The 26,826-nt window shown below is 51.4% G+C and overlaps 10 protein-coding genes across 10 annotated transcripts; 6 read left to right on the top strand and 4 right to left on the bottom strand.

The window, feature by feature from the left end:
- Positions 1 to 128: 128 nt before the first annotated feature.
- On the bottom strand, positions 129 to 1,319 carry AYL99_02839 (hypothetical protein; the record flags this gene model as incomplete). The annotated part of the gene is made up of 1 exon (XM_018834355.1): positions 129 to 1,319. The coding sequence occupies one exon, from the start codon at positions 1,317 to 1,319 to the stop codon at positions 129 to 131; it is 1,191 nt and encodes a 396-aa protein (XP_018696979.1).
- A 1,582-nt stretch (positions 1,320 to 2,901) lies between these two features.
- On the bottom strand, positions 2,902 to 4,098 carry AYL99_02838 (hypothetical protein; the record flags this gene model as incomplete). The annotated part of the gene is made up of 1 exon (XM_018834354.1): positions 2,902 to 4,098. The coding sequence occupies one exon, from the start codon at positions 4,096 to 4,098 to the stop codon at positions 2,902 to 2,904; it is 1,197 nt and encodes a 398-aa protein (XP_018696978.1).
- Positions 4,099 to 4,960: 862 nt separating this feature from the next.
- Positions 4,961 to 6,079, top strand: AYL99_02837 (inorganic pyrophosphatase; the record flags this gene model as incomplete). The annotated part of the gene is made up of 5 exons (XM_018834353.1): positions 4,961 to 5,158; positions 5,211 to 5,330; positions 5,381 to 5,563; positions 5,618 to 5,990; positions 6,042 to 6,079. 5 exons carry the CDS (start codon positions 4,961 to 4,963, stop codon positions 6,077 to 6,079), a joined length of 912 nt encoding a protein of 303 aa, XP_018696977.1.
- Positions 6,080 to 7,014: 935 nt separating this feature from the next.
- On the top strand, positions 7,015 to 8,593 carry AYL99_02836 (hypothetical protein; the record flags this gene model as incomplete). Its single annotated transcript, XM_018834352.1, has 2 exons — positions 7,015 to 7,619; positions 7,684 to 8,593. The coding sequence occupies 2 exons, from the start codon at positions 7,015 to 7,017 to the stop codon at positions 8,591 to 8,593; spliced, it is 1,515 nt and encodes a 504-aa protein (XP_018696976.1).
- Positions 8,594 to 9,664: 1,071 nt separating this feature from the next.
- On the top strand, positions 9,665 to 10,750 carry AYL99_02835 (hypothetical protein; the record flags this gene model as incomplete). The annotated part of the gene is made up of 3 exons (XM_018834351.1): positions 9,665 to 9,800; positions 9,883 to 10,524; positions 10,623 to 10,750. The coding sequence occupies 3 exons, from the start codon at positions 9,665 to 9,667 to the stop codon at positions 10,748 to 10,750; spliced, it is 906 nt and encodes a 301-aa protein (XP_018696975.1).
- A 1,161-nt stretch (positions 10,751 to 11,911) lies between these two features.
- AYL99_02834 (60S ribosomal protein L33-A) lies at positions 11,912 to 12,708 on the bottom strand (the record flags this gene model as incomplete). Its single annotated transcript, XM_018834350.1, has 3 exons — positions 11,912 to 12,110; positions 12,424 to 12,529; positions 12,684 to 12,708. The coding sequence occupies 3 exons, from the start codon at positions 12,706 to 12,708 to the stop codon at positions 11,912 to 11,914; spliced, it is 330 nt and encodes a 109-aa protein (XP_018696974.1).
- Positions 12,709 to 13,966: 1,258 nt separating this feature from the next.
- Positions 13,967 to 15,815, top strand: AYL99_02833 (glucose-6-phosphate 1-dehydrogenase; the record flags this gene model as incomplete). Its single annotated transcript, XM_018834349.1, has 5 exons — positions 13,967 to 14,010; positions 14,138 to 14,231; positions 14,306 to 14,703; positions 14,761 to 15,647; positions 15,706 to 15,815. 5 exons carry the CDS (start codon positions 13,967 to 13,969, stop codon positions 15,813 to 15,815), a joined length of 1,533 nt encoding a protein of 510 aa, XP_018696973.1.
- Positions 15,816 to 20,156: 4,341 nt separating this feature from the next.
- On the top strand, positions 20,157 to 21,404 carry AYL99_02832 (hypothetical protein; the record flags this gene model as incomplete). The annotated part of the gene is made up of 4 exons (XM_018834348.1): positions 20,157 to 20,349; positions 20,406 to 20,483; positions 20,543 to 20,665; positions 20,719 to 21,404. The coding sequence occupies 4 exons, from the start codon at positions 20,157 to 20,159 to the stop codon at positions 21,402 to 21,404; spliced, it is 1,080 nt and encodes a 359-aa protein (XP_018696972.1).
- Positions 21,405 to 21,828: 424 nt separating this feature from the next.
- On the bottom strand, positions 21,829 to 22,279 carry AYL99_02831 (vacuolar ATPase assembly integral membrane protein vma21; the record flags this gene model as incomplete). The annotated part of the gene is made up of 3 exons (XM_018834347.1): positions 21,829 to 21,962; positions 22,028 to 22,119; positions 22,179 to 22,279. The coding sequence occupies 3 exons, from the start codon at positions 22,277 to 22,279 to the stop codon at positions 21,829 to 21,831; spliced, it is 327 nt and encodes a 108-aa protein (XP_018696971.1).
- Positions 22,280 to 24,880: 2,601 nt separating this feature from the next.
- AYL99_02830 (hypothetical protein) lies at positions 24,881 to 25,708 on the top strand (the record flags this gene model as incomplete). The annotated part of the gene is made up of 3 exons (XM_018834346.1): positions 24,881 to 25,215; positions 25,270 to 25,433; positions 25,482 to 25,708. 3 exons carry the CDS (start codon positions 24,881 to 24,883, stop codon positions 25,706 to 25,708), a joined length of 726 nt encoding a protein of 241 aa, XP_018696970.1.
- Between the last annotated feature and the right edge of the window lie 1,118 nt (positions 25,709 to 26,826).

The following is a 26,826-nucleotide window of genomic DNA, read 5'->3' as shown; positions in this document are numbered from 1 at the left end:
CTGACACAAGGCTGAGCAAGTCAGGAGGCCAGGTCTTCAAGGGGAACCCGAGAAGGGGAACACGAGAGCAAAATCATTCAAGAAGAGACGAAGGGCTTTGACCAATATCAGTTCATCATGCCGTGAAATCATAACTCATCCCTCACTTGCTCAACGTCCACCTCCATCATCCTCTTCTTTGTATTCTTGGGCTGGTCTTGTTGTGCCCTACGTTCTTCATCTGTGATGTCATCCACATCCGTCTCCTGGTCGTCCATCATCCTCCCAACTTTCTCAATCATGCTGTCGATGGCCTGCTCGGGTGTATTTTGCTGCGGAATCTGTGGTGGTGGTCCTCTCCCACCCCCTTTCGCTGGCAGCTCCATGCTCTTGAAATAAATGTTGGACTGGTGCGTAGGCATTCCTCTTGCATTCATCCCGGGCATTGAGATTGTTAGAGAAGGTATTGGAGCAGGCGATGTCACATCGTCGGACTTGCCACCCAATCCCAAAGCCCCAAAACTTGTCAAAGTGACCCACCACATGATCCGCAATGGCCACCAAATAAATAGCATCATCGGCCCGTAGAGGATCCTTCTGTAGAAGAGCCAGCATATTGTTGCAGCAAGTATGTAGAAGGAGGATTTCAAGAACCAAGTGTCCGACTTGTTGCTCCGTACTAACTGACCCACGAACCCCCTGCTTGCTTTCAATAAATCGGTGGTTCCTGCATAACTGTGCGTCAAACTGTCCAACGCCTGTTGGCTTTCTTCCAAAGTCTGTTGAGCAAATTGTGATACGGATAGCTCTCCTTCGAGTTGATTGTGTACCCTCCGTAGCGCGATCGTCACGTCCTGTGCGGCGCGTAGGGCTAGTTCGTCCTGTGTCAATTTCTCATGTGTAGGCCGTCCGCGGGCTTGCTGTTTGCCATCTTGTTTCCGATCTGCAAATAACTGTTCTCTCTCCTTCCGCCTTTCTGCGTCCGCATTCCTTTTCGCTTGAAGTTGTGCTTTTCGAAAACTAGCTCTGGCGCTCTTCAGATCTTCCGAGAGTCGCGCTAGCAAGTCTGCGTTTCTTTCCCGCTCGTTTTCTCGACTAGAGAGGTCTCGTCGATGGTTCGGGATGGCATCGTCTTCGAATTCCTGCCGCAGAGTTTCTAAATTGTCTTCTTGTTCCTTGAGACTGTCGTGGATTTCAGTAGCGAGCTCGAGGCGTCGTTCATCTGGATTGCCGAAGGGATATGAGCTCGCCGAAAACTTGCGAAGTTCTTGAATTTGGGAGAGTATCTCTTTGTAGGAGTCTGCGAGGGCTTGAAGGCGTTGCGACAGGGAGAGAGACATCGTTGCAGCCAACACGGAGTAAGGATGTCGTGCTTGTTAGAGCGTTGACATGTCCCGAGTATCCACATCATAGGTGCAAACAGAACAAACAGTGCAAAAACCCGTTGCCAGCGGGCAGGTCTGCCGAAGCTCAGGACCTGGGCGACTTTTCGAGAACGATTCCAATGCTGCCATGGCTCTTCTACAAAACGACGAACACCAAACATCCTGTTGAATCGCAAACATGATAACGACATATCTGACCTCGCTAAAAGCGAGATTCAATCCATTCAGCGCATCATCCAAAATTCCGCGCCTGTTCCTCACCCTCCTCCCTGCTGATGCTCACAAGAGCCTCAAGATATCCTCCACTGCTCTACCGCGAACCTCCGCCGAGCCCAGCACTTTAGAACTCGGATTTAAAGATGGAAAAGTGGTAAAATACTCATGGGGGGCTGAGGTCCCGCGATGGACGAACCTAGAAGGAAACCCGACCACGAGCGTGAACAAGGGAAAGAAAGGATCCGGGGAGAGAGTGACCCTACGCGATATTGTGGAGGAAGTTGACAGACACGCAAGAGTATTGGCAAGGAAAGAAGAGCTGGCTGGCTGATGAGGTCCAAATCGATCTTTCTGAAGCATACTGCGAGGCAAATGGATCGGCTGACAGCCATGTCCGAGGGCCAGACCATGAGAAGCGGACAGAGAAGCGGGCCACGCAGTCCAGCCCGCAGGAGCTCACGAAATCTGTTCTCGACGAAGTCGAAATTCGCTGCAGCAAACCCAGCACTAGATGTTTGAGTGTCCTGAGAGATAGACGGTTGCTGTGGTCATTGCAGGCACGGAAATGTAGGAATATGGTCATTTTGCGGAAGAACAGCAAAGATATGTGGGAGCTCGGGAGATCAGTCATGGCAGACAGCTGGGGTGCGAATCTATGACTTCAAAAACCTGATCACCATGTATGAAAAGCGAATTGGGCAACTGCGGCTGTGGGCCCGGCCTATGGTATTCTAGATATTGTTGTTGGTCTCAACACATGTATGAATCGTGTCGAGAGCAGGAAAAGCATGGCGCGGTTTGTATCTTCAATATTGGCCAAAGTGAAAGATTCGAGGTCGTGATAACTTCAAACATTCATCGTAATTTCCGAAGACTATGGTGGCAGGCTTTGCGGCTCTCTCCAACCATTGAGTTCGAGGAAATATTGCTCTAACAAGTCGGTTGATGACGGGCAAAAGGCTCTGGCTGTCTTTTGATCATCTGCTTCTGTTGCCAATGGGTCCAGGAAAGCCGTCTCCGGTACAGAGTCTGGTCAATCTGCTCACCGGAGCACCTCAGGGGCTCAGCCGTTCTCGGTTTTTTGCGATCTCAGATCTTTCCCACCTTCGACACAACTGCGCACGACGCCAATGGTATGTCCGAGAGACGAATGGCCATATAGAAGCTCCCACCAAGTCCTCCGGAACTACAGCATCGATGCGCGTATACCGGTTCAGCTGTGGTGTGGCGAGCAGTGGTGTCTGATTTTCCGTCAAAAGCCAGACCGAATTTCGAGGACCACAACCGTTTGAGGATTGATTTTTGATCAAGTCCCGTAGACTCACGCTGCGACTGCCATCGCGCCCTGTCCAACTCCATCAAACCCTGAGTTTTCTGCTGCGATCTCAGCCTTTTGCTTCTTGTTCCGCTCCTGCTGGATGTGTTCGTTCTGGTCACTTCTTTGCTCCAGGACCCTCTTCTTTTCTTTATTCTTCAGCTGATTTTCTCGATTCTCCTGTTTGTGTTGTCGCTTGATATCTGATTTGGTTGTTTGCGTAACATTCAGACGCAGGATTTGATCAATCTCTTGTGCCTTCGCCACCATATCCGAATCGGAGATCTCCAAAAGCGAAAGGGCTTCTGTATAGCTTCGTGACTTCTGCACTGGTTGGTAGGCGGGATTTTTTCCGGGCATGAGCTGAGAAAGGAGGAATTTTGTGTTTCCCCATTTGTTCTCGACGCTCATCGCAAGCTGCAAATACTCTTTGACAACTTCCTTCCAGGGCGCCAATCCACCCTGCTCCTTGCTCCGAAACACTGATGAATTAGCCTCCGCAGCCGTAGCGATCATTGCTCCGTCAACACCATACTCCTTTGCCAGAGTCAGTCCTTCTTCGCGCGATTTCACATCTCCGTTCATCAGGCAAGCGACCCCATGGCTTCTGCATATGTCGCCGATCATCCGGAGTTGTTCCCTGATAGCGCGTTCTCTCGGTCTCATTGGGGTAGTTCTGCAATGAATGGTCAGACCAGTGATGCCAGTTTTGCAGAGTTTGTTGACAAGCTCCGACGTCAGTTCAGGTGTCTCCAGCAAACGAATCTTGACGCTGATACCGATCTCATGAGGTATTCCCACTTTCGTGACCAGGGCTGTGAGAATATCACAAAGATGATCCGGAGTTCGAAGCAGTGCTGCGCCCATGCCTCCTGAAGTAGAGAACGGCTTTGGACAGCCTGCATTCACGTCGATTCCACGAACATAAGGGGCAACAAGCGTCGCAGCTTGGACAGCGTAATCGGGTGAAGCGGTGCCAATTTGATAAATTAATTTGTCCGATTCTCTCTGAGGATCGATGCGGTATATCACACTCGTTGAATCATTGTTGGAAGTACGAGTCCACTCTATGCAGCCAGTTCGAGGGTTGGTGTTTCGTGTGGTTCCAATCATGGATCGATCGACCGTCTCAGGACCCCATACCAGGTCTGCACCGTACTTGAGGGCCAGAAGGCGTGATGGGAGTTCCCCAGACCGAACCATGGGTGCGAGAACTACTTTTCCCCGGTAATCAGTTCCTCTCGCTGGGATGGGAACATGAGAAACATCTTGGAAAGGGAGAGGGGTCGCCATTCTTCTCGGAATGACAGTGGGCACAAGGTGATCTAGGATGGATAAAGTGCGTCGTAACAGAGACTGCGGCCGAGCAGCATGGCCGACAGTCATATGGAGCACAGTGATGAATCAAACATGGAAGAGCCAAATGATTTGTCCACAGGAGTCTATGGAGATCGCAGGTTGCGCAGTCGGGAAAAATTGGAGTGGGCATATCACGTGCAGATAGGCGCAAAGTCCTATCACGTGAAGATAGCTAAAAACTCGGGATTGCCTGAGGCGGCAAAGTCGACCATTGATATCATATCCAAGTTCGATGGAATTTCGGAGTATGGGAAGCTCAACTCATTTTCGCATACCGAGGTGGAATAACGTTGCACAGTCAGATTACAAGACTAGAAAATTAAAGGTCTTGAACAGTAGCCTAGTCTCCCCTATTTCAGCCTTCATATGTATGCACATGTCTCGAGCGTCTAGCACCCTGACCAGAATTCACACTTCGCGCACCTGCAGCAGCCTCTCGGATTTCTCGTCCATTCAGAATCCATCGTCATTTCACCGCCAATTGTCAACACTGTGCCTCCTGCCCCGCGCCACTGCCTCCAACAAGTTCGCTCATCGTTTCCTCACTGGCACTTTCGCCCTGGCTTCCACCAAGCCGACAGAAAATTCCATCTCTCCTCCCCTCCGTCACTCCACCTCTACCACCATAGCTTCCCAACGCTCAGAAGCTATTGCCCGTCACTTCTCTGCTTGTGCTTCATCATCACGTCCAGCAGCGTATTCCACGATGTCGTACAGCAAGCAACCTTCCGAATACCAGCCCAGAAAAATTGGCGCTCTTCACACGAATGAGTTCAGATGCTACATTGAGAAAGATGGCACTCCGGTCTCGCCCTTCCATGACATCCCTCTCTATGCCAATGAGCAGCAAACGATCCTGAACATGATTGTCGAGATCCCTCGATGGTCCAACGCAAAGCTTGAGGTAAGGAATCTCCAACCTGAGGACCAAAACCCAGTTGCTGACCGACGACCAGATCTCCAAAGACGAATTCCTGAACCCCATCAAGCAAGACGTCAAGAAAGGAAAACTCCGATTCGTTCGCAACTGCTTCCCTCACAAGGGCTACCTCTGGAACTATGGTGCTTTCCCAAGAGTGAGTGGCGGTGAGAGATGAAGAGATTGCACTTGATTAACGGTTCACAGACCTGGGAGGACCCCAACGTTGTTCATCCCGAAACCAAAGCAAAGGGCGATAACGACCCATTGGACGTCTGCGAAATCGGGGAGCTGGTCGGCTATACTGGTCAGATCAAACAGGTCAAGGTCCTTGGTGTCATGGCACTTCTCGACGAGGAAGAGACCGACTGGAAGATTATTGTCATTGATGTGAGTCGTCCCCGCCATATCTTATCGGCTCACCTATCCCTAACATCGCCATAGGTCAACGATCCTCTGGCCCCCAAATTGAACGATATTGAAGACGTTGAGCGTCATCTCCCTGGCCTCCTCCGGGCGACGAACGAATGGTTCCGTATCTACAAGATCCCAGATGGAAAGCCTGAGAACCAATTCGCCTTTAGCGGTGAATGCAAGAACAAGAAGTACGCCGAGGAGATTATCCGCGAATGCAGTGACGCTTGGGAACGTCTGATCACTGGCAAGCAACAACGCGGCGATATCAGTCTGGCCAATGTCACAAATACCAGCTCCCCAGACCGTGTCGACCCATCGCAACTCTCCAAAATCCCTCCGGGACAGAACCTTCCTCCTGCGCCAATTGATGGAAGCGTTGACAAATGGTTCTTCATCTCTGGTGCGGCCGTCTGATCTGCAACACCCTAAACCGTTGGCTGATTTCATTCAGGAGCTGGTGCAACTTCGGAAGACTACGTGAAGAAATGAGGTTCAGACCTGAAAAGAGTGTGGAATTCGTAGTCTTGTCCAGGACCCATTCGCATAGACTAAAAACTTACATATGTCCATCGTGTAGCTAGCTGATCCAGACAGAATGGAGAGAGTGGCAACCAAAAATGGCTCCGTGATCAAGACCCTTGCTCCAGTAGGGTGGGCCTTCCGCATTGAAGATCAGGGCTGTACGAATGTGAAGAGTTCTGAAAGGCTCATCATAAAAGAAGTATCGCTGACCTTTAACTGGTATCTCGCAAGTTGGCTGACTTTTGGCACTCCTGTCTCTTTACTCATTGTGTTGCTCAAAGCGGCGGGAGAAGTACGTCATTGCGTGGACCCAGAAACGCGTCTCCCTAACCTTCAAGGAGTTCTTGTGTGACACGCGACCTCTAAGATAATAGCACCCATGCCATGCCGAGATAAGGGAACCCCCTTTTTAAGCCATGGGCTTTTATATCTCGCCGTGGCCGGTGATAGTGACTGAAGACAGCCTGCTGTCTGTTTGCTCCAGCGCGCAGATGTTCCAGTTCCTGAGGTGGCCAGCACATTACGATCTCTAAGCTTTCGTTGCGCCTCTCCCCATGAGATGGAGAAAACTGCAGCATGGAGTGGCACACCCTCCATCAGAGGCTCAACTGAAGCCATCCGTATGTGCTTGCTCACCGCCTCTCTGGTCGGCATACAGTATGTGGCGCCACCTCCATTTCGGCTTCAATGGAGAACCTGTGAACTGACAAGTGCTTGACGAAAGATTCTGCTGGGGCTTGGAGAGTAAGTTCTCTGTTCAGACAATCCTGTCAGGCTTCCTTGTGGCCCACGCTGACGAGGGTGGTCCAGTGACATACGGCACTCCTTACCTCCTTCAACTCGGTCTCACAAAGTCAAAAACATCTCTGGTATGGATCGCAGGACCACTTTCAGGCTTGATCATGCAACCAATAGTTGGGGCTTATGCAGACAAATCGACGTCAAGATACGGCAGGCGAAGACCTTATATGGTCTATGGAGCGGTTGTCACGGGTGGCGGATTGCTGTTGCTGGGCTGGACATCTGAAGTCGTGGGCTTTTTCTTGCCTGAAGGCGATGTGAAGAAGAGCCTGACCATCCTGGCTGCCGTCTTGTGCATTTATGCGTTGGACTTTTCAATCAATGCAGTCCAGGCGTGCTGTCGCAGCTTGATCGTCGATACACTACCCATCTCGCAGCAGCAAGCTGGATCTGCGTGGGCATCGAGGCTTGTTGCCGCAGGCCATCTTGCCAGCTACTTCATCGGCACTTTTGATCTGGTCACAATGCTGCCACCTTGGATAGGAGGTGATACCCAATTCAAGAAAATGACGGTCATTGCAACGTTAGCTTTGTGGTCCACAGTGGGCATAACCTGCTGGGCTGTTACAGAGAGAGTGAGGTTGCCCAGTGAGGACGATAACACCTCTGTGAAAGAGGTGCTTTTCAGTCTCTGGCGGAAGACAATTAACCTCCCTCCACGCATACGAGCGATATGTTGGGTGCAGTTCTGGAACTGGGTTGGATGGTAAGTCAAAATCCCCTTGACGGTTTTCAGCGAAAGGAGAGGCACTGAAATGTACCGGTCCTAGGTTTCCCTTCCTGTTCTACTCGAGCACATTCGTGGGGGAGATTTACTATCGTTACGAACATCCCGCTCCCGAACCGGGTGTGAAGGATGAGCATGATGCTCTGGGAAATATAGGGCGACTGGGAAGCCTTGCATTGGTGTTTTTCTCGTTAACCACCTTTTGTGCTTCGGTCATTTTCCCGTCCCTCATCAAAGCACCGGAGGCGCCCGAGGCGAAATTCACTCCTCGACCTCCTGCTTCGATACCGAAACCCTTCAAGGTGATCTTAGGCAAGGCCTACAACATCCAGCCTAATCTCATCTCGGCATGGAGCTTATCGAATCTTCTCTTTGCGCTCATTACAATATTTGCCCCTTGGGTCCGCACGCTATCTTCTGCAACCACTCTGGTAGCTGCTTGTGGCGTACCCTGGGCCATATCGTGCTGGGCACCATTTGGGCTGCTGGGTATCGAGATCAACAAGATGTCTTCCGGATCACACGCCAATATTAACGGATCAACTGTTCCGGGATGCGCGGCGGCCCGTGGCAGCTTTGATGAGGATTACGGTGTCGAAATAGAGGAAGTACGACAACACCGAAGGGCCTTTTCTGAGGGTGTGCTGCGACTCAGTCATCCCGATGAAGGCGACGCTCATTCTTCAACGGGAGAGCTTGCGGGCGTCTACCTAGGCGTGTTGAATGTCTATACAACCCTACCGCAGTTCGTCGGGACTTTCGTTAGTTGGATTGTCTTCTCGATTCTCGAGCCGAGCCAGTACACTGATATCGCGGACGAAGATCCCGATCATCATCGGTGGCTCAATCTGAAGAAGAACGCGCCGAATGCAATCGCCGTGTGTATGTTTATCGGGGCGTTGTGCTCCTTGATCTCAGCAGAAGCTGCTAGACGGCTGAAGCACTTGGGTTGATGATGAATACAAGCTTGTTCTTGCTTCTACGGACAACACCAGTTTATTCCAGTCTTTGCTTTTCACTGCCCTTTTGTCAAGTGAAAAGATTGTATAGGACCATTGTACTGATCCCATCAATTTGCATGGATCAGATCGCACAAGTCACTCGGAACAGACGGCTTGACTGGAGTTGAGCCTCACCAGGCTTCGCCCCAAATGGGCGTTCTCTACGCGAGGCTACGGGAGTGGCTGACTTTGCAAGTGTCGCCCCATTGGAAGACGAGTGCATGATCCCTGTTCGCTCAGCCGCTTTCAGCCCGTTGCATCAAGCAGAGCCTGCAGAAGGTTTCCAGTTTTGTCCAACAATTCCACGCCAATTCTGGTCCAAAGTCGGCGTCATTGGTTCTGAACTGGACGTGGCTTGCGTCGGCTACAGACCTCTACTGTTTACCTTGGTCTGTGGAGGGTCTGGGTGTTGATATGCCCAAAGTGGACTTATCCCGGCTGGAATTCGCTTGGGAACACTGGATCTTGCCCTCACAGAAGAAGTTCAACTGCCTCATTGATCACAAATGTGCCCTTCGAGAGCCATATCTGAAGAAGGAGGCATATGTCGCTCGACACGGACAGGTCCAATCGCTTTCAAAGAAACTGCATCACTATCCTACTACGATAATGTCTCTGGTGTCCTCCGAATTCCCTCAGAAGGAACCAATGTTCGTCAGTGGTGGTGGTGCCGGACCATGCACGCTTCTATTCGAGGAACCTACAAGGTGGACTCGTTGTAGGACTCAGTGCTATTATGCACAGCAAAAATACGGGATTTCTGCAAGCCTCTTGGGGCTTCGAATCGGGCACAGCCCCCACCCAGACCTGTCTTCCCATGATTCGTGCCGCACACGAGGTAGACAATGTCTTATATATTGTCCTGTTGATCGCAATGTTGCAGCCCGATGATCTTTACTCGATCAAAGTCCCCTAAAATACATTCATTTCCCTGTGTCGGCTGGACAGCATCCCTGGCTACCACACCGCAGCCATTCCAGCGCCTCAGCCTTATCGGCCCTTCTACCTCTACGGCTTCTCGACATGGCCGGCAATCTCATATGCATGCCACGGGGTCTGATTGACGAAGCTGGCCTTGCGAACTGTCCCACAACCTACTCTCTGCTTGCCTCAATTGGTATTTTCAATGCTGAGGTGGCCCTGCTCTCCTTGATCACAGGTAAGGCTCTGTCGGCTCACCCACCGAACTATCCATCCTCCCAATCCTAGAAACGACATGCCAACATATACCCTGATGACAGGCCACGAGCGAGTTCGTCGGGTCATTGCCCGCTTCAACTGCTTCTCCAGCACTCGCTGGACGCCCTTTGCGGGTATCGTCACATCCCTTATCTCGATAGCCGCCATGTTCGCTGCCACTTACCTTCTCCGAAACAACGGCTTCCGTCCAAACGCTTTTATGCTCTTTGGCTTTTGGACCATGCGACCTCGAGCCAGCGTCTTCACGCTCCTGTTCTTCATCATCGCTCGCGTCTGTTTCGGCCAAAAGGGCGACGAGAATACCTATCTGTGGTCACTCAAGGATCACACGGTCGAAGACACTCTGCTCAATATCTTCAGTCTGCCTTTCGCCCTCTGGTATATCCTGCACCGGCCCGACGCCTATGATGCGGGCGACTGTTCGGAAGACGACTCGTACCTGCGCTTCTGGAACTCTTTCTACGCCATCGCCGGTGCCGGCGGCATCAGTGTTTTCCTCATGGTGGTCATGTTGGGCCACGCCTGTGCAAGGGACAAGAGGAAGGACCACGACGACATCGTGTACAATGTGGTTGGATCCAATAAACGCGAGTCATCGCTTTCCAAGTTCTGGAGATTCGTCTTTTCGGTTGCCGGGATCAACATGATCGCGGTGTTTGTGACGAGTTGGGTCATTTGGAGCAGTAAGTTGTCCTCTTTTCCCAACCTTCGCCTCATCCTCCTCTCCCCCAGATGGGTGTTTGTTCAGAATCCGTATACTGACTTGTCCCGTTCCTGACAGCGTTCATCCTCAATACCGGCACCGCCTTCTGTCCTGGAAGCGTCGTTGGGGAAGGTGTTGCGTGGGGTGTCGCCCTCTTTGCCAACGCGCTGGTCCGACCCATCATCGGCGGGCCTAGTTCTGCGTGAACGAGCTGTTCTGTAGACTATGCCCCTCTTGCCTTCCCATCGTATCCGGTCTATGACATTCGTCAATGCTGCCTCTCGACATTGCCATTTTGACCGGCTCCGACACTCTCTTGTACAGGAACGCACAGACAGAGTATCCTTTTTCTGTCCAGGAGCGGGGTGGCGGGCGTCACAAAGCAATTGCGACTTTTGGGTTTTCGCATATTTCGCCGGCGAGCGAGGGTCTCTGATTTACATACACGATTCGATGGACGGGATTAATTGACTGACTGATTGATTGATTAATGGCATGGATAGGTATATATTGTATAAAGACGCATGTATATGGAGACATCTTCTACATAATACTAGAATCGAAAACTTGGTGGGTGGTCATCCGTTCATCTTCACTGTTGCTTAAGACTGTCTTTTTTTCCAAGTTCTACTAGCATCGAAACTTGGGACTTGCATTTGTGTCTTACAGGAAAGGAAAAAGGTCGATACCTGTTGTCCCGTAGATCTAGCGTTGTCTGTGACAAGTCACCATTCCAAGCCTGGGGAAACAAACAATTCAGATATCATCAGGTCGTGGAAGCGGATAATGAAAAGGGAGGAGAAGGAGGAGAAGAAGGAGAAGAAGAGAAGGGTTCTCAAAAAGGGGGAAGCGACTCAACTTCTCCCCGGAGCGCATGATTATTCAGAAGATTCTCAATTTTTGTGTGATTCGTGCGCACGCAGGAATGAAACGCTGCTGCGCTGGGGAAGTTCGCAGCGAAACTAGTCATTTTGCGCCCACTGAGCTTTTTTTTCTGATGAAAGCCGTGTAGTATCAGCAGCAGCAGTTGCTCCCTCTCCGGATAGTCTCACCCCCCACAATCCACCGGTGTTGGAAAAGGTCCAGAGACCTACAGCAGCAGGTGTCGTTGTCTAGTTCCACCACTTCCACATACCAGGCATGAGGTAGAATGCAGCCGCTCTCCATCTCAAACCTTGCACGCGCTGAAATTGACACTTCCCTGCTTGCCGCTCCCTTGTGTCCGATGAATCATGCTCTTACTCCTTCTCTCACCAGGTCATCCACCTTGAACGCCGTCACCACTCATCCGGTACTTGTGAGGACGTCTCTTCTGCGTTCAACATCCACCTCCACTCCCCCCGACGTCCATGCAAAGATGGAACAACTCATATCGAACTTGGATAAAGCATAATCCGCACGCTCGCGCCGAAACTCTTGGGTGGGAGGTTGTGTCGGAATTTAGCACGCACGATGCCGCTGTTGCCATGAGGGCGAGTGACTTTTCCCCAAATCACACGGATCTTGCTACCTTGGCGTTCCGTCGAAGCACGGTAGACATATGCAACGCGCTTGCCGAGGTAGAATCTGCGATGCCATGAATTAGTACACAAAAATAGCTATGAGGCTTGCATGTGGTATAGTGTGTTCCGAGAACTGGAGGTCCTCCAAACACAGGTTGATGGGCAGATGAGTGTAGGAAGGAGACAGGCTGCGTCGCAGCTGTAGTCCTCAGATGAGATGGGTACTCGTTCGGGGCGTGTGGGCAAGGAGGAACCCGATCTTGATAACCCCGGTTCCTCCTCTTTCGCTATCCGTCCGTTCCTTTGTCCTGCCCTTGACTTCGTGAAGCGAAAATGATGGAGATCACATGGCTGAAGAGAGCGAGGTGGAAACATACTTTGCAGCATTCGTATCGTCGACGCCTTCGATCTTGAGGAGCGATGTGTTGGGGTTGGTATTGCGCTTGCCGCGTTGGTAGGAGAGGTGCTTGCCCTTCACGTATACTAGATATCACCAGGATAATCAGCTTCGGTCCTTTTCCATTATTTCTGCGTTGCTTGTTGCAACAACTTCAATCCCGATCCCAATTGCAATTGTCCTCAGACTTTCTCTCGCACGGGATATGATGAAGAGTGCGGCCAGGGAGAATGCACATACATCTGTGACCGCCGGCGGAGACCATCTTGACGGTGGGAGAACTGACTGACGGGAGAGGGTGAAAGCGCGTGGAAGGTAGTCGAGTGTTCGGATGTCTCGTCGACTTCGAAAAGTTGGTGGGTGTGACTGCGGTTCCTACCTGCGAAAATTGGCATTGTGTGCCACTAATCCGTGTTAAATCTAGACTGCCAAGATTTCACCATCACGTGACTGTGACAGATCTACTAGGCGTGCCGGCGACATTTTCCCTTTAAGGGCGTTCTGCCACCGCAGACTATTGCTCACTCGCTTCCGAACGGTCGGTCGAGGAAAATCGTCCGGGGTCGCACGTCCTCCGATAACAGGCTAATACTCTGTCCTCGTGTTCCTCGGCAAGCAAGCGGCGCGGTTTCTCTTCCAGGAATCCATTTTCCATCTCTGTTGAGAAGGATGAGCAAAGATGATGGTAAGCTCCTCGGCGCAGCACTGAGAGACACAAACCAATCCAGAGAGCTCAGAGGCCTTCCAGAAATTGTCCAGACTTAGCAATCTGCAGCATGGAAGCGATTACATAAGGGTGCGACCGTGACGAAGCAACTCAATCTACTCGGTGCTCAGACAGGCAAACGCGAGGAAGGGGCCAGATGAGCTATGAGGACGTAGCCGATCATTCCGTCTGGTCAGGATGTGCTTCAGTAGTAATAGACCTCCCATTGGTGACGAAAGCGTTTGAGCACAGGCCAAATACAGGGTCCTTGCACAAGAAGGTATATTATTGATATCGTGCTTAGGCTACGTGTGCTGTTTCTGTCACTTCAAATTTTGTCTCTGTAGGATCATTGTTAAGTCATCGAGAAACTCATCTCGGCCTTCAGCATCGGCCTATTACCGAGCTAAACGCCGGACCACCGTGGTCTCGAAGCATTCGCGGGGCACGAAAGGGAAAAAAAATAGAGGGAGCAGCTGCCTCAAGTGTCCAGGGACCAACTGCGCTGGTGTCTGCCCCACCATCGCCCATCAACCATTACTCAACTTCCAGCCAGCAATTACAGTGGCACTCATCAATCAACCGCGGCGGAACTACTGACAGCAGCTCACTCCGGCTCCCGCAATCAGCGCTCAATTCTCCATTTGTTATTTCCGGCTACCAACGCAGCTTTGTCACTATTGCGCCGCTAATCGCCCATCCCACCGCATATTGACAGAACACCATCTCAAATAAATTTTTGGTCGACCTCTTCTGTTGATCTCACTCTTCTTTCTATCTCATTCCTTCTCTATCACTTCCAATCTCTTCAGTCACCATGGCCGACACAATCATTCATGCGGAAGAGCCTGAAAATGCTGGGTGAGTGCACTCTGAGTGCGTTCTGTGCGCTTCACAGCGGCATCGGATCCCGCTCTGGCCCCCCACTCTTGATGCCCTTCGAAATTCGTTGAATGGGATTTTACTAACGTGGGTGACCCTTTGACAGCTCCATCGAACTCAAGGAGAACACGGTCATAGTGGTGCTCGGCGCTTCAGGTGATCTGGCAAAGAAGAAGACGTTCCCTGCACTCTTCGGGCTGGTGAGTTTCACCTTGTCCTCCCCCCGAGTCCCCATTGTGTTGAGCAAAGCAAACTAACACAATGGTCACCGCAGTTTCGCAACAAATTCCTCCCCAAAGACATCAAGATCATTGGATATGCCCGAACTAAGATGGACCACACTGAATACCTGCGAAGAGTTCGATCCTACATAAAAACACCAACGAAAGACATCGAGGAACAACTCGACCAGTTCTGCTCCATCTGCACGTACATTGCCGGTCAATATGATCAAGATGAGCCTTTCCAGGTTTTGAACAAGCACATGGAAGAGATTGAGAAGAATCGCAAGGAGGGTAACCGAGTGTTCTATATGGCCCTCCCTCCCAGTGTCTTCATCACAGTTTCGGAACATCTCAAGCGGAATTGCTATCCCACCAAGGGCATTGCCCGGATCATCATTGAGAAGCCTTTCGGCAAGGACCTGGGCAGCTCACGGCAGCTGCAGAAGGCGTAAGTGACAAGCTTGTGTAGCCAGCAGCGCGCCCAGACTAACATTGGTTCTCTCAGCCTTGAGCCCGATTGGAAAGAAGAGGAGATTTTCCGTATTGACCATTATCTCGGGAAGGAAATGGTGAAGAACTTGCTCATCCTCAGATTTGGCAACGAGTTCCTCGGAGCTACCTGGAACCGCAACCACATCGACAACGTCCAGATTACGTTCAAGGAGCCCTTTGGTACAGAAGGGCGAGGCGGTTACTTCGACGAGTTTGGCATTATTCGTGATGTCATGCAGAACCATTTGCTCCAGGTCTTGACTCTCCTCGCCATGGAACGCCCCATCTCTTTCTCCGCTGAAGATATCCGTGACGAGAAAGTCAGAGTCTTGAGAGCTATTCCTGCGATTGAGCCCAAGAACACCATCATTGGCCAGTACGCCAAGTCTTTGGATGGCACCAAGCCTGCATACAAGGAAGATGACACAGTCCCCAAGGACTCGCGGTGTCCTACGTTCTGCTCGTTGGTAGCCTTCATCAAGAATGAGCGCTGGGATGGTGTGCCTTTCATCCTGAAGGCTGGTAAGGCTCTCAACGAGCAGAAGACTGAGATTCGGGTGCAATTCAAGGATGTCACCTCTGGTATTTTCAAGGATATCCCGCGCAACGAACTCGTCATCCGTATCCAACCCAACGAATCAGTCTACCTCAAGATGAACTCGAAGCTCCCCGGCTTGTCCATGCAGACCGTTGTCACCGAGCTGGATCTCACCTACCGTCGCCGCTTCTCAGACTTGAAGATTCCGGAGGCGTACGAAAGCTTGATCCTCGATGCGATGAAGGGTGACCACTCCAACTTCGTGCGTGACGATGAGTTGGATGCTAGCTGGAGGATCTTTACCCCGTTGTTGCACTACCTCGATGCGAAGAAAGACATTGTGCCCATGGAATATCCTTATGGTAAGCCTCCTCCGAGATAAGAGTGCTGAATTGCTACTGACATGATCTCCCAACACAGGCTCTCGCGGCCCTGCCGTCCTTGATGAGTTCATCGCCGCCTACGGCTACAAGTTCAGTGACGCCGCTGGATACCAGTGGAACACTCAGAGCACCCCGAACAAGCTGTAGACTCGCACAAGCAGCTGCAGTCTCATTTGTCTTTATCTACACTCATCCCGTTGTGACTATTGTATGAGCGGGCGAGCTTGCACTCCTTCGAGAGCGATCTTCTGGGTAAGCACTTGAAAGTTCGGGTTCTGGCCCTGCTCCTGATATTGGCGAGAGATCTCGAGGATCAATGCGTGAGGGAATGATGCAGGATACAAGAGATTAGGCCGAGAGCTACGGTGTATGCTTCCGTATTGGCGTCTGCGAGTGGCACGGGCAAGGCAAGGCTGGCATTGACACCAGGACGAGTACCAATCAATATCTAGCACCACCGGGGCAGTACCCGATAGATAGACACAAGCTACACACACAGTCTTTTTCTGCGTAGACCAGCAAGGGAAAATCCAGTGGACTCCGGGAGTACCCTTCTTTTCCCCCCTCGCCGAAGCAACTCACAGACGTGCATCTCATGGAAATCTGGAGAGCACATCCGGACTTCCAACCGGTAATGGGATCGTAACTACTTCGACGTAGCTTGACCGTCCCCATGTTCAAACGAAGGACAACAACGAGCATATGGCATACAAAAGGGACGTGCGAGAACTTCTGTTGTCTCATTGACCCCAGAGCGAGAAGGAAGGCATTGGCGCTGGCGGAGCCCCGACAGACTTCTTCTCTGACACTGATTGACATTGACCGAAGCCCTACCTGGTGGTACGTAGTGGTGTATGCCCCGTCATGGATTTCAAAGCCCGCCTCTCCCTTTCGAAGACACCCGTGTGGGTTGTCTGGGGTAGCTGTCGAAAACCGCTGACACTCTCGACACCGTCCGTATGCTCGCAGACGTTGTTCACCGAGGAGAGCGTGACCCATCCACAAAGTCAGTGAGCCTTGAAGAGGGTGAAGTAATGGTTGATGTGTTTCCCAGAATAGATGGGCACCGTGAAGGGTGGGAGGCAGGGGAACGCACAATTATAAATCCTCGTCTCACTTCCTTTTCTTCGGTCAAGGAAGGATTGCCGGGTTGGACTTACCGTACAACTCATACATATACCACGTAGCGTACACCGCTGCCAGGAGACTTCGCCGTCATTCTTGTCTGAGACATCTTCTTTCCAGTGGTGAAAGAGCGGCGTTCGCCGTGATATACCCAGTACCCAGGACGTCCTGCAAAGCTCGATCATGAGATGTCGTGCATCGCCAAGTTCGACCATGGAAGCTATTTCCGGGCGCTTGCAACTCCCACGGCTAGGCGATGTCTTCGAGGAGACGTACACCGAGTACGTGTACCTCGTAAGCAGTGTGTACTCCGCATGGTGGGTAAGAGGGTAGGAGGGTAGGAGGGTAGGAAGAGGGCATGGGTTGGTACAATATGTATGTAGATCTTCAGGAGTTTGTTTCAGAAGATCAAATCTCAAACGAGCTTCGAGACTCATGATCATCCGCTACAGATGTCCAATACCAGAAATGCTTGCCGGTTCATGCCACTCGGCGCTGGTGGTGATGTCAGAGTCAGTGGCTGCTCATAACGGCGATTTTGATACAAGCCACATGGCTAAGACTGCCGTACCCAGGGAAAGGGAAGTGGTGGCTGGGGAGACACGTCCGGAGTATCACCTCCTAGACACTCCAGAGCCTCGCTTGTGGCTGTAGGGCCACTATCTGGGCGGTACCACCGTAGGCCTAATAGCTAGAAACCCCCTTGGCCCTGTTTGAGGAGTTCTGGAACTTTTGGTATCTACAGTATGTACTCCATACCTACCGGTATTTACTTGTTGGGAGGGCATGGAGCTCGACGGGGGGGTGCATAAATCATTGGCTCAGTGCCTGGTACGGGCATCCATCCCGCTTGTGGGCCGAGATGGAGCTCCGTTTACCAAGCGCAGAGCAATCAGAACAATAATGAATGCTTTTTTGTGATAACAAGCATTCGCTTTCGGAAGCTCCGGGTGGCAGAAACCGCGATTTTGTGCCTCGCAACACGGACAGCAGCAGTTGTGCCCTCGGTTGATGAATCCGAACGCAGGATTTTTGGCGATAGTTGGCATGACGGGCTTCCTTCTTCAGTCAAACAAGGTTAAGGTTGGACGGATCAGCCATGGAAGATGCAGCATGTCTCAGAAGTCATGATGCAAAAGCTGCTTTGGTACAGCGGGTCGGCTGCATGATAAGCTGTAAAAATCAATGTGAAATACTCCGTATACCTAGTTTATAAGGTAGGATAAGAAAGTTCTGATGGGGTGCCCGGGATGGAGGAGACAAGGGTGGGCCGGCCAGTGTCTGGATAGAAAGAGCTCTCTAAGGACCGAAAGACAGACCGTGGGTGGATAAAGGGCATGACGGACACGGCTCCATCGCATGTTGAATCTTCTTTCTGTCCTTTGGCTTCTTCTGGAGTGGGCCGCGCGTCCCTCCAGGGACAAGAAGATTTGCGGGATTGCGAAACAGAGAGTGAGACGGAGGTTGAGGCGACAGATGCCAGACACAACCAGATACGAGTGGTGCCAGTTCTTGATTTCTGCACAGAGGAATGCGTTTGGCGAAGGACTAGAGACAGTAGAAGTTAGACGGAGATCGGGGCTCGGGGCTTCTCTGTGTCTTTGTGAACAAACGACAAGCTGGCGTCACATCTACGCGGATCTTGTCAGAGAAATTGGGGGGATTGTGTTCTGGTGGAACCAGAGTCAACGGTCCGTGGTGCATTTTCTGCGGCAGTTGGGAACCCTAACCCGGCGAGGTCGTGAGACTGCCATGGCATGATTGGCGATGATTTTCAAACCAGATGTCAGATGCAGTGGACACTGGCGTAAATGGATAGATAGACATGCTGGCTTGTTGCCTGGCTTGGGCCATAGATTGCCAACCAGGCGAGCACCATGATGATAAAGCTTTGCAGTGATTGTCTTTCACAGGCACACACAGGCACAGGAACCGAGTGTTTTAAGAGAAGAGTCTGTCAAAAATTGTAGAGTAACAAAGCTAGCCCACCCGCTACGGACCAGCCAGGCACCAAGGAATAATAAAGGTACCAACGGAGTACCTGGACGCTGTCGAAAAGAGAGATGGCAGAAATTCTAAATCCACGAAATGGAGGGGGAAGAAGTTGGTTAAAGCGAGAGGGTGGTGTGGGAGCCAACGGCCGGCGCATCGGTGGGCACAGCAGGCGACATCTAGGCATGTCATGGCCTATCGATAGAGGGGATGGTAACTAGGGTGGTAACCTATGGCACCTGGCTCTCCGGCCACTGGCCACACTGCACTGGCCGGCCAGCAAACCAGCCGGGCAGGGGCACCAGCCCTTCAAACCCAGGCACAAGTGACAGGAGGCGAGTGACACCTTACCCAGCCCAGTATCGCGCAATCGGCGCTTGGGGTCATGTTGGGCCCGGTGGCACCAGTGGCTCCAGCGGCTCCAGTGGCACCCCCGTGCTGTGTGTGAGTGGCCCAGTGCCACCGGTGCGAGTAATGAGCGAACCTTGTCAATTGGCATGGCCGCCATGTCCCCCCTCTCTGGGCATGGACTTGTGGGATGCATATCCGCATAACATTTGATATAGGAACATGCAGAGCTGTTGCTCCCGAACCCTTTCTCCTTTTGTTGTTGAGCTTGCTGTGTCCGAGTCTTTTGCTCTGGAGCCTGTCGTTTCGCTACTATTCGCCGCGACTTCTCTGGGTCTGTACCCTGTCGGTCTGAAAACGATCCCCTCGTTCTACTACAAAGTCTGTTTTTTTTGGCCTTCTTTCACTTGGAATCACTGTGCCATCCCCAGCCTTCCGTCTGCACACAGGAACTGCAGGGTGCTATACACAATTCAACAGCCACAACGGAGTAGTAACGCCAACACTGTACGTCAAATCGATACGCCATCGGACACTCGTGGGCACGTCTCACCACCTGGTCTCTGCCCTGTCGTGGTTTCTTGGGGGACCCTCCGTCCTGAAACAAACCCTCGCCGACGACATCATCCCTGTCACTAATAAATCCTCCGCCAGCCACCTCAGCGACCCATACCACCTCCAGCAACAGAAAGAAACCGTCACGTCGTGCTGGCCACTGTTGAGGCACTTTAGGACTCTTCAGGGTGTCGCTGCACACAGCAATAATATCACCTCCTTCACCCTCAGTTCCAGTCGCTGGGCCTGATTGTCTCCTGTTTACTTTGGTCGCTTCGACGATTCCATCAATCGCGGTTACCCAACCTTGGTCAAAATACCAACCACCCGCTCCCACAATCTCACCAGTCTTTCCGTCTCCGTCGTCGATATCCACCTCGTCCGCTACGGATAACTTATCCTACCCCATCGAACCTTGGAACAATCTCTTCTTATCGCAACCTGTTTACCGCCGCCACCATGACAACCATGTCTCCTCCAATCTCCCCGCAGCCCTCCGAGACCCGCCCGCGGGCTGGGACCGCCATGAGCTTTTCTTCCCAGCGTTCCCGTCGAAGTAACTCTTCCGCCGGCAAGATCGACTTGACGGAGACTTCGCGGGACAAAAAGAGGTTGAATACGAAGGCCGATCCCTCAAAAGCCATAACTGAGGCCACTCCAGGTTAGCCCGGCCCTGTCGTTGTTGGTTGGCAAACAAATATTGACTTTGTACCTCAGTGGAACAAGCACAAGAAGAATCGACAGTCGACGATTTGCGGAGAATGTTGCACAAGGACACGGAGGGCAATGTCATTAGTGAGTTGTTCTCTGGACTCGATTCCTGGGAGTACGTCCGTGCTAATTTGACTCGACAGCCGACCCTGATCGTTCGAACCCTACCCGTCATCGCCTGGAGCGTCCTCTTGACACCATTCGCGCATTCAACGCTGCTGCTGAGGGAACCACCTCACGTCGTGCATCCATGAATAGCAGACCAGGTACGTGTGGGCTTCCCATGGAAGATAGCACCATAACTGACTGGTCTCCGCAGTTTCTCAGGTCGGCTGGAATGCAGACATGAACCGCAGGGCCAGCTATTACTCCAACAATGGCTATTCTCCGCAACGGCCACGAATGACCCCGGGTGGTGGCTACTACCGTAATTCATCCTACGGATTTGGTCCTCAGAGCGCCGTCGAAGAATCTCCAGGATCGTCTCAAATGTTTGCTAGACCACCTGTGCGTCAACAAACCTACCCATATCCTGGAGCCCAGAATGGCTACCCGAATGGTCATCAAAACGGATACCAGAACGGAGAGAGTCCCATGTCTTTCCACTCGTACCACCAGTCGTACGAGACAATGACCTCGGGCTCAGAAGAGTATGGCAAATCCACCAACCCCAGCTCGCAGAACAGCTCTTTTGACCAGCTCCACCAACTCCGCTCCAAGCCCGAAGATCTCGCTCCTGAGAACCCATATGCGAACGAGATCAAATTCAACCAGGTCAATCCGACGAAGCCCCTCACACCGTATGCATTTGGTGATGGTCCTTACGGCCACGAAGCCTCTCTTCCAGCAGTCCCAACCAAAGGGTTCGCTCTTCCGGCAGCAAACAATCCCCGACAACCTATCTCGCTTAACACCTCTCCAACAAGCATGACCTCGCCCGGCAACACCACTCCACCCAAAAAGCAAAGCTGGATCAAACGGAGGTTCAGCAGACGAGAGAATTGATGGCACTTCTGATGGTGGGAAACTGGAGCTGATGCCTTTCCATTTCCGGCGTCTAGGAAACATCTCCATTAACATCACTGGCGTTCTACTTGCATAAGAACAGAAGGGGGGTTTGTGTAGCTGGGGGCAGCTCTCCAAGAGCTCATTTTCACGACTAATGTTTGATGTAATTCTTGAATGATGGGTCGGAAATGAGTCAACGTGGCCGTAACATGAGCTACGGAGGCTTGAGAAGGTGTATCAAACCTGTGAAAGGGTTCTGAAACATCTTGGAGAAGATACAGAGCTGGCTGTGGATGGGAATGATCTCCCACATTATGTTGTGCAGGTCACATACCACTTCCATAGTCCTGAAAGAAGATTTGAACAGTACAAAATCCCGCTCCTCTCCAAGCTTGAGAAATGGCTTAAAAGGCATCATCTGCTATTGGCCCTTTTTGCGTTTCTCTTCTGCTTCAATCCTTTCGCTGTCATCTTCTCGCATGGCGACGATAATGTAGCCAACCAAGACGACATTTGCCATTATCGCAGCAAAGGCGCCAGAATATGTGGCATTTCCTGGTGCGCTTTTAGTTTCGAACCCCGTTAACGGATCAGCGTCGTTACGACAGGTAATGGCATACCTGCAAAGACAGTGTTGAGCAGAAGAAAGTATGAGCCGATTGGTGCACAGATCATGGCCACCGTAAATCCAAGAAGCTTGTAGATGACAGAGCTACAGTTGCATTAGACCGAAGCACGTGAGGCGACCCTTCTCTAGCCCAAGTCACTTACGCTGGAACTGCTGGCGATGTATCGGAGACTTGATCAGCGGGTGGCGGGCCTCCTTGTGCCTCTGAGATGGTCTTTTCACTGACATTGCGTCGGGTTGTCATTATTGCTTGCGGTCGGAACAAAGGCACCTATTTGTTGCTTGTCTGGAATAGTGAGAGATCAAATATGATGGCTGGCGTGGACATGGCGAGCCAAAAGCAAAATAAATCGAGTACCGTCTGACCAAAAAAAAAAAAAGCACTGTTAGATTCATGGTGACCTTCACTTAGACAAGCGTTTCGTGGATTTTCGGAAAGGGTGTTGCGGCTTCTTCCCTGCTAAATACATAGTCATATGTGGTCATCAATATCTCATACAAAAGTCGTTGCCTTGTCCTTACACTGGGTAATGTTCAGCTACCTTGCACGCAGCTATTCTGTGTCAGACAACGCATTTCATTTTTGCATTCGGCCCAAGAATGAATCAGATAATAACGCTTGGCGGGAAAGTGCTCTTCGATACTCACCCTACCTACGTCGCTTTTTATACACTCGAAATTTTCTCGACTTGGAGGTAAAGCTCTTGTCTCCGGACCAGATGTCGTCTCTGAAGCGGAAGCGGCCCGGCCCTGAAGAACCAACTGATACATACTTGCGAGGCAAAACTTTTTAATGTCGAGGTCTTCCAAAAAAACCATCCTTTACAAACGTTCTCCCCAAAACTTACCTAGATCGCTTAGCAGCGAAGAAATGCGAATAATCTTCTCTGAAAGATTCCAAACGCTCCGACCATCATCATAACGACTCACTTCATACCGGAGTTCATGCGCCCGACGACATCAACGACGTCAATCAGGAAAATTCGACTGTCCATTTGAATTAACGGCAAAATTGACGTAGCCTCTCGAACTCGAAGACGTGAAACCAGACTCGGTCAAGAGAGCAATTCAAAGAACTGTACGAGGGGCCGAAACTATTTGGCAGTCCCCCGTTTCACACGATAACGTCGTCATTAAATGCTATGCCACAGAATTCACACTTAATCGTCTCTGGAATAAACATGTTGCTTGACATGCTTATCACAACCCCCCATTGTGGCTCAACATGCTCTTTCACTCTCCTCTCCAACTTCTTCCAGTCATCCTCGTGAGTAGTGGTGCACTCTGACACAACTTCGTCCACAATTTCGAAGAAACTAATCTTGACCATTCCAATGGATAAAGGCGTTATCCACTTTGGCGTTTGCGACAATCTTCTTGTAGGACTCCACGTCGGTAGGATTGATGTCACCGATGAACTAGACTTTCAGCAAGCGTGCGCTTTGTTGTGGTCTTCTTGGCGAGTATTTCATTTTCTCAAAATTTGGGTGCTCGCCAGCAACCTCATTGGTTATTCTCTCGTTCCCGTTCTCCAGGTACAGTGCAAAGTGCTTGTAATTGCCAAATTGGGGCCGATAAATGACAATAAAGAGCCTAGCGGTCATTTTGAACTGCTAATGCCGTCGAGGAAAAGAGCTTGACACAATTATATCACAAGTATACATCGTTATATGGGTGTACGTGGTTCCTTTGAAGCGTTTCCCCCGCCTGTGCCGATGGTTCGATCCCCTCTGTCCTTGTCAACAAAGTTGGACTTGATATACTTAAGTTTGGTACTGGCTAGCTTGGGCGATTCTGCCGGCTGGTGAGGCTTGGGTTCTTCCGAAGCTCTGGCAGGGCGTCCGGTACGAGCCTGTCGTGGAGGAATGGGATTGGTGTGAACAATGGTTTCTGTGTACGCTTGAGGGGCGCGTTGCAGCTGCGTGGGTGCCCTGGGCTGGTAACACTATACAATATCGCTTGGGCTGCGCATTCCGGCAGCACCAGCTTCGGGGTCGACCAACCGTGGAAAGATAGTATTTGCCTAAGCAATTGTTTCTTGCGGAGAATCTGGGCAAGCTTAAGGCTGTATTGTAGCTGCTTGGGAGGTGCAGGGTTGGGGCAAGAGACAACGTCCGTAAACTGCTTATTCCAACGGTAGTAGCGCGAGAAGCACTAGCAGCAGCATCAGCAGCCCCAGCAAACCCCAATAGCTTCGGAGGCGACTTGTCTGGGCAGGGTGCTATTGGGTTCTGCTCCTAGTCTTTCGCCGAAGACGATGGAAGGACTGTCAGAATCCTCTTGTGTTCTGCGTGGAGGATAGCCACGCCTACTGTCCCGCCATCCACAAATGCTGTTGGATCGATATAAACTGGCGAACTCTTTTATCTGCTTGACCAAGTTAACATTCCTAGATAAAGGGTTACTCAGATTAGTGCCCGGTTTGGGAACTAGATGGGCAGAGATCGTGGCGGTTGGTGAGATCAACAACAGTCCAGAATAGCCATTCATGTCCTTTGCTAAATGATACGCTTTCCAAGGAGGGTCAAAAACCAGATAGGAAGCTTCGCTTATTGCAAAATATATGTCCCGGATTGCCACGAACGGAGGGGGTCCCATGACTCTAGCAAACCCTCAGAACTCCATGATGTGTATATCTCTCGGCGTAGATCATAGATGAAGCCTTTACTCAGCGAGGCTAACGGGCCGGGCCGTCACCCGCCGAGAAAATGCGGGGTGAGGAGAACAGGGAATGGTTATGTACAGTACGTTACCCAGCCAACTGCAGCTTTTGTCGGCGCCAGAAGTTTGATATTACACCTTCCTTCCCTCCTTTTCCCCCCTTTGATTCATCACTTCGACAAAGATGCGGCTCCTTTTTGACCTCTTCAGAGAAGATTATCGCGGTCCACTCACCAACGCTGTCGAAGCCCACGATTTCGATCAAGTCGAACTGTTACTCAAGTCGGACACCGGGAATGACAAGCAATCCGATGACGACAGGACATTGGCCATGCGGACCGCCGTCGAAAACGACGATATCAAGATGGTGGATCTCTTGATGGGCAACGGTGTCAAGGCGAACGTCGACGATTTTATCACCGCCGTCCAACAGAACAACACTTCTATCCTCGAGCTAATGTTGTTGGATGGATATGACATCAATGATCTGGGAGGGGATGACCTGCCGCCACCACTTACGTGAGACCCTATGCTTTCTCTCGCGCCAGTATTTGATTCCAACTACCGAAACAGCTTTGCCGTCGACAACCTAGAGCTCGTCACATGGCTCCTCAACCACGGTGCCGACCCCAATAGAGAATCTATATACGGGTGGACCCCGTTTTCATTCGCAGTGGCAAATGCTTCAAGAGAAGTCATAGAACTAATGCTCGAGCGAGGAGCCTCCGTGAAGATTGGTTAATCATTACACTTTGCAGTCAGGGCCGATCACGATAACGAGATAGTCCAACTGCTGTTGAAAGACGGCGCACCAGTCAATACCATCCAGCATATCGCTCATCCGTTCGCGCTCTGTGTGTTCGAACTGACGGGAAATGGAACGCCCCTTCATCTAGCAACGTCGGACCGATTGATCAAGCTTCTGCTGGAGCACGGAGCGGATCCGCAGATCAAGAACACTCTCGGAGAGCTGCCACGCTTGAAACTACGTCCATTGAAAGCGTCCCTGTAGGCCGGTAGCCTCATACAACCGACGCAGCATGGTGCAGATGCACTTGTTCAGCACCACCCACAATTTGAGTTGCATCTCCTCGAGGCCGGTGATCAACACGGGACTGTGGACGCGGAGAGACAGTTATGCGAGAAAGGGAGAGACACACAATGTAACCGTACATCGGCGCCATAGAGGGGAATGCTCATATCGCAGCGCCGGGCCTCGCCAGCACAAGTGTACTATACAGGCACCCAAGGGCACACTTTTACACCGTGCCAGCGCTCTAATGATTGGCACGTCTTCATTGTTTTCCACGTGCCTGGAGCTTTCCTTTCATTGCCATGACGACAACAACGACTTGCACCTTCGCCGTCGCACCTTCTGCCTGCGCTCTCATCGTTTAACGCCCAACCCGAGCTTCCCCGCCGAGCTCCCACCTCCTCTTCGCTCTCTGTCTCCCTCCCACCATCTTCTCTCTCTCACCGAGTCTCTACCCGTCCATCTTCTCTCTTCTCTCCATCTCTGATCGCCGAGTCCTGAAACACCAATGGCATTCCTGATACCGTTGGACCAGCCATGGAGAGAAAAAAGGAATTTTTTGAAGGCATGTTTGACATTCACGAGGGCCTCAGCATCCTCAAATGGAAAGCATATCAGGTCGTTATCCCATAAATGACCGCAGTGTGGAGCGCGTCGACGATTTCAATGGATCAGTCAAAGGAGAATCATCCTCCAGGACCATGAGAATGTGTCCGCAGGTAAAATGGACAGTGGATTGGCACGGCCAACGTATTCTATTCTCGTTGCTGAGACACAAAGAGGGGTGAGCTAGGTATCGAATTACCGTGTCTTGGCATGACGCGCTCACGCGTCGAGTCGGCAGGCGAATTGAAGGGCGAGATTCATATTTTGCTCCACAGACTCTTAGCACGCATCCTTCTTTGGCGGCGGTATCGCTCCCTGCGGTCGAGGGATTAGAAAATGATTATGAAGGAAACACATCCTTGGTGGCAGAACACATGAGTTGTCTCCCTTGACATGTGCTCCGATCATTCGTTCAGTTTCCTTCACTTCGCCGTTTGCCTCAACTGGCAGTGAATACAAGGATCAGACCCGCCCTCTCCCTCAACTGCGCC

Source organism: Fonsecaea erecta, assembly GCF_001651985.1.
Source record: "Fonsecaea erecta strain CBS 125763 chromosome Unknown Scaff2, whole genome shotgun sequence".
Taxonomy (NCBI): domain Eukaryota; kingdom Fungi; phylum Ascomycota; class Eurotiomycetes; order Chaetothyriales; family Herpotrichiellaceae; genus Fonsecaea; species Fonsecaea erecta.
Note: the sequence above shows the minus strand (reverse complement) of the source record. Positions and strands in the feature narration are given on the sequence as shown.